General features: G+C 42.6%; 1 protein-coding gene across 2 annotated transcripts; it reads left to right on the plus strand.

Moving 5' to 3' along the window:
- The first annotated feature begins 3,393 nt into the window (after positions 1-3,393).
- agtr1b (angiotensin II receptor, type 1b) lies at positions 3,394-9,851 on the plus strand. 2 transcript variants are annotated; one of them, XM_084565875.1, is made up of 2 exons: positions 3,394-3,439; positions 8,635-9,851. In XM_084565875.1, the coding sequence occupies exon 2, from the start codon at positions 8,741-8,743 to the stop codon at positions 9,824-9,826; it is 1,086 nt and encodes a 361-aa protein (XP_084422001.1). In that variant the 5' UTR covers positions 3,394-3,439; positions 8,635-8,740; the 3' UTR covers positions 9,827-9,851. The 2 variants fall into 2 exon arrangements, with proteins under 2 accessions (XP_084422001.1, XP_084422000.1); XM_084565874.1 differs by lacking the exon at positions 3,394-3,439 and adding an exon at positions 4,472-4,611.
- Positions 9,852-10,326: the final 475 nt, after the last annotated feature.

The raw sequence follows: 10,326 nt of genomic DNA on the forward strand, positions 1-10,326 counted from the left end.
TTATAAAATGCCACATTAGGAAGACAGGCAGCTAGCAGCATGCGTCTATAGCATTTTTGTTTATTTATTTATATAGATTATTGTGGCAGAATTAGCGTCATTACTTCACACTGATGCACTGATCCCAGGGGTGGACACGGAGTATTTTTAAACAAACCGCCTTTTCAGACGTGGGTGCGTTCAATATAGCACCCAGCGAGTCACGTGACTGGCACTCCCGGATGATGCCGTCGCCATCTTACTAGGGACTATACCTCAGATTGATCACTGAGTGGCTAGGCTACATTATCCAGGTAAATTACCTCTAATAATCTTCAAAACGTAGGTATAATCACCCAGTGAATTATTGTATTGTAATAATAGTGTTTGGTGTTATATTACTGTGCTATATGTTTTAAACACATTTTAAGTTTGAAGTTGAACCACAGTCTTTATTTATTTACACGTTAGCCTAGCCTAGCCACTTAGTGAGTTTAGTAATTAGAACAATTATATTATTATTAATAGTGGTTTTAGTCTAATTATTAATTTACTTTATACCAATATTTTATAATAATATATATACATATATATATTATAATATAATTATTATATGAATATATAACATACCTTTTTGACCGGGATATAGTTCGTTATCGTTATGGAAAACAGGTGCGTTAACGATGGTCTCGTTCCATTTAGTGGAATTTCTTCTTTGGTGCACGTTGTTTAGCTGTCATGGCTTACTGCTACACTTAATGGAATGTAGCCATCTGTCATATACTTATACCTTCCTTACCTGATACAAGGTCCTTTGACAATAATAATAATTAATTTACTTTGTACAGTTTCAACAGTCTTATGTCTTCAAGCCTAGGAACGCTCATGGATAAATGTCACTAGGCCTACAAGTATATATTTTCTGAAAGTTTGGGCTATTTATGAAATGTACAGAAACATTATATTAGCTGTTTCATTTTAGTCTTTATTTAAGCTCTATATAAAAACAAAAAAAACAAAAAAAAAACATTGCTAGCACTGATGCCTCTCAGCAAGAAGGTTCGAATCCATGGGCCGACGGGGCCTTTCTGTGTGGAGTTTGCATGTTCTCCCCGTGTCTGCGTGGGTTCTCTCCAAGCACTCCGGCTTCCTCCCACTGTCCAAAGACATGCTTGTTAGGTTCATTGGTGATTCTAAATTGGCCGGAGGTGTGCATGTGAGTGTGAACAGTTGTCTCTCTGTGTTAGCCCTGCGATAGACTGGCGACCTGTCCATCGTGTACCCCGCCTCTCGCCCGATGACAGCTCGGACAAGCGGTTACAGAAGATGAATAAATGAATGAAAAAACACTGACAGTCACAAAACTGCTGAGGAAGAAAGACAGCTGCAAAGCTTGCTTCCGTACTATTGCCACGCAAAGACATCCCTGACTAAGATGGCGGGAACACTATATTAAACATTATGTTATTGACTCATCATGTCCTGTCCAGCGCCAGACTGTGTCTTTCCTGTCTTTAGTCTGTACATTTTAGTCACACAGCTAAGCATCTGTTTTCCCGAGTGATCAATCCCTGCGGATCAACAAAAAACGCTTTGCAATACCTTATAAGGTAAAGCTGAGCAGGCCCTTAAAACTGCATACATTTTGGCCTATCTGAGGCGTATCCAGTAACATAACAAGCGGTAATGTTATTGGTTCCACCTGTGCTTTTCCTGCTGTGGCTGTAGTCAAAAGTCTGCAGCTGACTTTTTGAGTACAGTTCATTTGGGAATGATGAGGAGACACGGTTGTGTAACCACATCTACAAGATGAATAGATTTGGGAGGAAAAAGAGGGATGCTTATTAAGACATGTCAGTCAAATCTGAGAGATGAAGAGCTTGTTTTTCTCCGCAAAAGAGTGAGGAACACGTGTGGACAGAAACTTGGAGATGTTTCTGATATATGTATTATGGTGAAATTAAACTTTGTTAAAAAAATAAAAGTTTTTTTTGATGGAAACCACACAGTGCTAACCTATCAAAATTACCACATAATTTATTTGCATATTATATTAATATATTGCATAGCTAAGAGATGACACAGTGCCATACTCACTCCATACAGGTCAGCACTTTATGGTCCGAAATTCATAGTCTTCAGACCTCACAGAGTATTGTGTTTCTTGGGCAGGTGGCTTGTGTGCTGGTTTGGCATTTTACCGCCTGTGTTGTTGTGGTGTAAAAAGTCTGCCCTTCCCCACAGTGCTCTGTGCTACCAGTAATTACCTTGGTCATCAATTCATTCTACTACAGCTTAAGTGCTAACACAGCTAATCTTGTTAGTGTGATCTGATTAGCAAGAACATCACCCACTATCACACCTCCAGGGCATGAGCACTTGAGATGAAACCTCGTCCTGTTTCTGGCCTTTCTCAACCCAGAAATGATGCATTACTCGATAACTATTAAATGGCCATAGTTTCTTGGCTTTTACAGCAGGTTCCTAAAAGTTGCACAACATAGATTTGGAAATTATCTTGGGATGACCATTGATGTGTGTTTTTTTTAGAGTGAATTATGGAGGGTATTTTCAAGGCAGGGAGTCATTTAGTTCAAGTGAACACCGCCCATATATTCTAAAAAGGTGCAGTCCCAAAAGACTTTTTACTTCTCACATGATCTTCTCACCGCAAATGTCCATTTTTAAAACATCAACATCTGTTTCTGCTTGGACGAGGAGCGTAAATCAGCGTTGTAGTACGCAGTGTTGCAACAACATCCTGTCCCTGCTGAGTATTATTTGTTTTGAGGAAAATACAGTTAGAGATTTCTTGCCCGATACACAACTCCCTCTGTGCTTCCTGAGAGTTCTCGCGGGTCAGATATAGATTGCCGGCAATTCTTGTGACAGTGAGGCGGAGACCATGAGGACAAACTGACACACATGCTCATTGCTGTGACAGGATACGCAATAAGATAACGTTCGCCTAATGGATGATTCTTATCTTATGCAGTAATTTAAGACATGTTGGAGCCTGATTATAATCCCCTGGAGGTGTAAATGACTCTGTTGCTGTGTAAAGTGAGTTACGCTCCTCCACAACCTGCCCTCCCTGAAAAATGACAAGTATGAAGACTGAAGAGCCCTCTGCTGATTGTATTCTGAAAAAGTTTTCCAGATCCTTGTACCTGTTGCCTTTTGACCCCGTGAGACCCGCCATAGAAAGCTCGGTAAACGCAATCATTCTCGAATGACTGGGTCACACCTGAGCGAGCAAAAGCCACCAAACAGGACCTCCGCTTAGGCTAAAGTGTTTGTTTTTCCTTTCTTTCCTTGTTTGTCTTCAACCCAGGTGATGGCTTTCTTCGCCACCAACACTGCGCTCACTGAAACTGAGGGGATTTAGGGGCTGACAGCCACGCCGCCTCATCCATCATGATCCATCTCCGTGACATTCGCGATAGACTGCGGCCGAGAGGTGAGGATGTGAAACACTTCTCAACGCCTGTCAAGACAGAGAGAAACAAAAGAGTAGCGAGAGACAAATACCTTTAGCACCAAACTGTGTCAGATGTGTGGTCCCTAAAAATAGAAATTCCTTCTTAATACACTCAGCAAAGCGTGCAAGCTTCAAATTCCTTTCTCTCATGCCAGATTTTTTTTTTTATTTTTTTTTTGCATAAAGATCATGCATGAAAACTTTGCTGTGCAGTGGTACCAGTCACATTCAACACATGCCTCAGTCATACTACTAGAATAATCTCGACAAAGTGAGCTTGACCGCTGAGATTTGTCAGCTCTATCGTTGTGACATGCATGCTCGTACATTCTCCCAACAGCACATCCACAAGCTTGACAAATGAGTGGCACCTGGAAAGCTGAAAATGTTTCTTCGGGACCCCAGCAAGGGGTGGAAAAAAAAAAAAAAGAGTAACCTAACTCTCTGCCTCCGGTTCCCTCCCCCTTTTCAGAGCCCCTAGTACGCCCTGATTCAAGCTGGCAGCTATTAATACAGTGTGATGACAGCTCCAATCACAATCAGACTCTGACCATTCCTTTCATACTGAGCAGAGGACAAGGGACAGACGGCTGTCATGGGATGAAAGAAGTGGGCAAAGTATTAAAGCAAGAGCAATTCAAGTGCTAAGTCTTCGATTAAGTACATATTGTGTCTGGTTAATGTTGAGTTGAACGTCCTTTAAGGATTGTTCCACAGGCCCAGATTTTGGCACTTTAATAAACCCTGGCTGTCAAAAGCAGGGATAAAATTTCACATGAAATAGAAAGTGAGTGATTAAAAGCAGACATAAGAGGAAAAGGGTGCTTGGGGAGAATAGGGAGGGAAAGGAGGAGGAGGAAGGGGATGAGAGGTATTGTGTAAGAACTTGTGTGAGGTTGTTTGTGTGTGTGCCTGAGATGGGTGAGGACAATATGTAGCTGACCAGCTCCAACATAATTCATTCATCACTGCTGTGTGAGCTAGAGTTGAGGGGAGGGGGGGGCTGTTGTGTGTCAGACGGTATTCCTGCTCGTCTCGCTCCACCAGTTGAGTTAAATCAGAGGCAGTCACTGGCACGCCGCGGTGGTCTCTCTATCTCTCTGTCTGTCCTGCTCTGAAAGCATCAACAGCCTCCTGGTTCAGCACCATAGGTAAGATCTCACCATACCTCATTCTCAGAAAGATGCTTTGCCGACTTTTAACAGTTTTAGGCTCACATATTTGACCGCTGCAGCTTCCTTTTTCAGATAAATTAACGTGAACTGTTTTCGACTGCTTTTTGATGCCTCTACTGACCCAACACAGACACAAAAAAGGTGTTAGCTTTTGTAAATATTTATCTGCCTTTGTTGAAAATTGTTAATAATACCTTGGAAACCCAAAGAACAAAACGAGACACTAGCTCTATTCACTGGCATGATCAGTGCCACCTGTTGTTGCTGTTTGTTCAAGTTATCAACGTGAAAGCCCTGAGTGTGTGTGGAGCCCTTAAAACAACTAAGCAGGCTTTGCGGTAGGGACCTCAAGAGTCCAGAACTGCGTTATGCAACCTATACAAACGCTCATATCGCTAGAAAATTTAATCCACTTCCTGAGAAACAGTAGCTTTGCCCTCTTTTGAGGAATTTTATTCCATAACAGGCGTGAAAAGCGAGAGGGGGAAGTTAAGAAAGCAGAGGGAAAACCATTGAAATTAAATTTTTAGCCTCGTCTGTGATCAACACTTCAATAAGTGTTGAGGAAAAGAGAAATAAGGTGATAATGGAGAAGAAATACATCGAGGGAGAGTGGAAAGATACTTCTGCAGACTAGGTTGTTAAGAAGTCTGCTTAACATCAAACTCAAAACTGCATACATTTTTCACTTTCATAGGTGCTTATTACTGCTCTAATGTGTCTATGTTGGAGGCAAACTACTCTGCGGTGAAATAATCTTCTAACAAGCTAGCACAGTGATTGAAAATAAATAGGAGAAAAAGGGATTTATAGTCTGCTGTGTTATTGTAGTTGAAAGTACCAGAGGGAAATGAAATACAATGCAGGAAATGACGGATGCCTCACAGGGAGAAGTTTGTGCTATTTAATTGTGTAGGTCACATGAAAGCAGAGTTTTGTAAACAGAAAAAAAAAATAAAAAATTCAGACGTGGCTTCTGAAGCCAATATTTCCATTAGCTGCTCTGCTGCAAACCAGAAGTCTTCATTTAGCTCATGGACACTGTCACTTATCACTTAGTCATTCATTCATTCTATTTATGAACATATCGGCATAAAATTCTAGATATTTTAAATGTATTCTTTGCACTTTTTAATGCACTGCACTAGATTGCTTGGCACCTTCATATTTAAAGGGTTTCTTTAGCAGTTACTGAGATCGTTCTACTTTAATAAACTGAACTGAAGTGACACCAAGTAAGCTGAGACAGAGGAGGAAGTGAGTTGTAGGGGGCTACGGTTGAGATGCACTTCATTATTAAACACCCCTATTATTAAGCATCAAGGACTAATAGAGACAAATTAAGCTTAAGGACTGGTGCTAAATTTATTCCTGTAATATGTTAAAAGACACAGTTGGGAGCACCCTTTGTTGCAGAATGTTCTGTTGACCGAACACTGCTCAAACAAGGTCTAGGAGAGGTTGATCAAAGCAGACTGAGGTGGTGTGCTTCCAGAGATGAAGCTCACTTTATAATGGGTTGATATAAATCATTAACTCCATCAAAGAGACGTTTTAGTGTCTCTCTATCTCTCTATGCTCAGCCAGATGGTGGTGCTCAAGTCAAGGGCAGCCTCAGATAGCTCAGTTGATGGGAACCTTGTTTCTGTCCAACTCAGCTAGGCCGAACTGTGACTTTTAACTTTCCTAGATTTAGCTTTTCAAAAGATTCCCATGATCCCAGCAGGGGGGCTGCGTTTAAATGCTCCAAAATAGGATTAAACATGGAATGTAGCAACTGCAGTGTCACTCAGGAGTCAACCATTGAGCTGTGGAGCAACGATGTCGCAGACTTCCTCCTAACCCTGATTTTATCATTAATTGTAAGCAGCTCTGTGTTTGCAAACAGTGCAGGGCCTTGCAGTCCTTTGTCTTGTCTTAGAGGATGCAGCTTGCTCTGGGACCTTGTGAAGTAGCTGTTTACCTTCCTGTCTGTGGTCACCCAGGGTTTATGGCTGCCATTCAGTAATGTGCCATCTCACTCCGAGCTATAGCTCACTGGACACGGCCACTCTAAATGACCTGCTTCCGAGTTACCTTCTGCCTGTGCCACCTCATCTTTTTTTATAGGACTCGCACATATATACACAGCAATAACTTTCAGCCCTGTTTATATTCACTCACCGCACATGTCCCCTTACCTTCAGCATCATGGAAAACTACAAGTGGTTAAAACTGCTCCAATAATGGTAAAAGATATCGAGCGTCACTTTTGTCCCTTATTTCCGTTTGTGGTCACCAATCTAAACACCAGGAGGTTTTCTTTAACCGTTTCAAAACCCTATTTTGTGTAACTGTTTTGTTGCTCTCTTTCGTATAGTTTCAATTTCCAGCCACCCACTGTTATAATCATTAGAGAGAAAACACATGCACAGTAAATCCAAGCAATGACATCTGTGTTGGTGCTTTACGCTACCTATTACACTGGAGTCTGCGCAGGAAACTCACAGTGATATTTCATTAATCTGTTGCCCTTGGCACCCACACATCTTCCACGCTCACCAATCCCCACATCTGCAACCGATACGGTTGTTGCTTTAGTACGCTGAGTTTTTTTTGTCTTTTAAACCTAGTGGAAAATGAGGAGCTCTTTGACTCTGAGATAAACTTGTTCTACTGCTGGGTCTCAGACTGGCTTAATACCAACCAGAGGGCAGTAGGAATGTAGATGGGGGATATGCTTTCAATCAGTACTCTGCTACAGCCACAAATGGGTCTTTGCAAGAGAGCAAAGGCAATGTTTCGATATTTCTGAATAAATATTTATGCGGACTAGCTGGCTGAACTTATCAGTCAGTTTGCCATCATGGTATTTCTCTACAGAGCCAGCGCAGAAACACTAAAAGTGAACTCTTTAAGCTAGAATGCCATCTTGTGGCGAGACACCTGCTTAGTCTAATCAAACTGTAATCAGTGGATTTCAGCTTCTGTCCTTGAAGTTTATCTACGCTACACCTACAATATATCATACAATATAGTCAGCTTTGTCTTCTAAAAAAAACAACCTGTTCAATTGATGCTTCTTTGGCTCTATGTGTTAATGATCTACTTTTGACCTTCATATTCAGAGTAAGTTTATCTTCGGTTTTATTTTAAGCTAACCACAAATATTAAGGTTAGTATCAGGAACTTTGCAGCTATAGTGTTGTATACTCGAGGTTTATGTTAATATTATAAGACCCCAGCTATTCTATTAAATATAAAGACTCTGAACAAAGGGGAGAATTTGTTTTATATTCCCATTTCACATCCTGCTCGTATAAATGAGGCAAAAACTAGCCCCGAGGCAAATTTTCCGCAGCACGCAGGTTTGATTTTCTCACAGAGCAAAGTTTCCACGGAGCCGAATCCCTGCTGTCCTGTTTGTTTAGGTGTGCGCTGATTAGAAGTTCTCATGCTGGGTACAATGTATCTCTGCACACCAAGGGTTTGAAACGTGACATGTCTTTTACAGTGAGTGGAGCCTCAAACCTCTCTTTCTCTCTACTCCCTCGCTACCTCCGTGGTTAATGGTGTTGTTATCCAAGCTCTCACTTTGCCATACAGCCTTCATTAACACAGGTCATAACACAAGGCATAAATGTTCTCCTTCCGGGTGCTGACAGTCCACCCAGATGGACGGACCATTTGATAAACACTGTACACTTTTACGGTTGCCGTTCATTAGCCGAGGGACGCTTTAAAGGAGAAGGCAGAATGCAGAATGTCTGAATAATGATGTTTCAAAGGGCATTTTTGGAATATTGAATAACATGTGACATCTGTTTTTCATGGCTTCTTACTTTACAGAAATAACATAAAGCGTCAGGATGGCTTTAATGTGCAGGTCTTTAATGAGCTGGTGTAGGGTGAGCACTTTCATGGGTGCTCGTGTGGATTAGCGTTTATGGACCATGCCAGCGGTAATGATGGCTCTTCTCCTAGACTGCCTGTGACATTTTTGTTGTGTTTCTTTTATAGGACTCGCTGAGGCCCTTGCCCAAGGCCTGTATCAGTCACCACAGACGCACCCCGCCGACAAGGCCCCCTGTTTAAAAGTCCTAGGATCTGGCACTAAAAAGGGAAAATGCAGAATCTAACGGCAGGAGCGACAGAAGGGATAGAGCTGACATGTGGCATGTCTGGAAGCCACGAATTCATCTTCACCCTGGTACCCATCGTCTATGGCTGTAACTTTGTCATCGGCATTGTCGGAAACAGTATGGTGGTGGCTGTCATCTACTGCTACATGAAGCTCAAGACGGTGGCCAACATTTTTGTCCTCAATCTCGCCGTCTCCGACCTCACCTTTGTCATCACTCTACCCATGTGGGCGACCTTTACCGCCACGGGGTATTATTGGCCCTTCGGAGGGTTCCTGTGCAAGGCCAGTGCAGGGCTGGTGATTTTTAACCTTTACACCAGCATCTTCTTCCTCACAGCGCTCAGCATTGACCGCTACCTGGCCATCGTGCACCCGATGCGATCACGCCGTTTCCGCACCGTTGTGTACGCACGCATCACCTGTGTACTGATCTGGCTTTTTGCCTTTGTGCTCAGTGTTCCCACAGCAATGACCAGGGATGTCCACGACATCTCTAACACCACGGTGTGTGGCATTTTGCACCAGAACGAGGAAAAAGGTATGAGGCTGAAGGATCTCCTTCTGGCCATCAGCATTATGAAAAGCTTGCTGGGATTCCTGGTGCCCTTTGTCATCATCATCACATGTTATTGCCTTATTGGACGAGCTCTGCTGGGGGCAAAACACATCCAGAAGAGCTCCCGCTCCCGGGATGACGAGGCACTGCGCATGCTCACAGCAGCCGTCCTTGCCTTCTTCTTGTGCTGGGCGCCCCATCAGGTGTTCCACTTCATGCAGCTGCTCACCCAGCTCACACTGGCAGAGAACTGTCCCGTCCTGGAGATCATCGACACTGCCATGCCCTTCACCATCTGCATTGCCTTCTTCAACAGTTGCATTAACCCCATTGTGTACGGCTTTGTGGGGCGCAACTTTCGCAAAAACTTGCTGCGTCTGTTGCGCTGCTCGCCGACTGGAGCTCCCGGGCCTCACCCGAGCATCAGCTCCAAGATGAGCGCGCTCTCTTTTCGCGCGTCAGAGGCACTGAGCCTTACAGTCAAAAGTAATGCCTCGTCTGATGTAAAGTGAAGAAAAAAAAAAGAAACGGTGTACGATTTCACTCTCCTCACTCTTTTGGTCTGTGGTTAAGAGGCTGGAGATGGAGACATTCCATGCTTTTGAAACCCCAACTGTATTACCAAGCACTGAACCATGCAGAATGGTTGAAATGTTGTGTTCATGTCCCTCTGTAAGACCAAAATATTACCTTGTACAATGCTCATATGCAGAATAATTATCTATACCCATCACGTGTCATTCTGGCAAATTAATGTCACTAAATAAATAAAAAAATAAAGTTAAGTTATATTAATTCAGCATTGCCCTGCTGGAGAAGACTATATATAATTACTGATCACTTATTCCATTATTTATATGATCTATGCATGTTCTACAAGATTTTGTCAGCATCGTGCCTTAATGATACAGTGCAGTAATATATTGTCCAGTGATAGCCGTTCTGTGTGCTCAGCAGGTCTTTTACCAGTTGGAACAGTGATCAAGTGCTCAGCAAAGATGCCAGAGCTAAA

The sequence above is a fragment of the Chelon labrosus genome, assembly GCF_963514085.1.
Source record: "Chelon labrosus genome assembly, chromosome: 18".
NCBI classification, from domain to species: domain Eukaryota; kingdom Metazoa; phylum Chordata; class Actinopteri; order Mugiliformes; family Mugilidae; genus Chelon; species Chelon labrosus.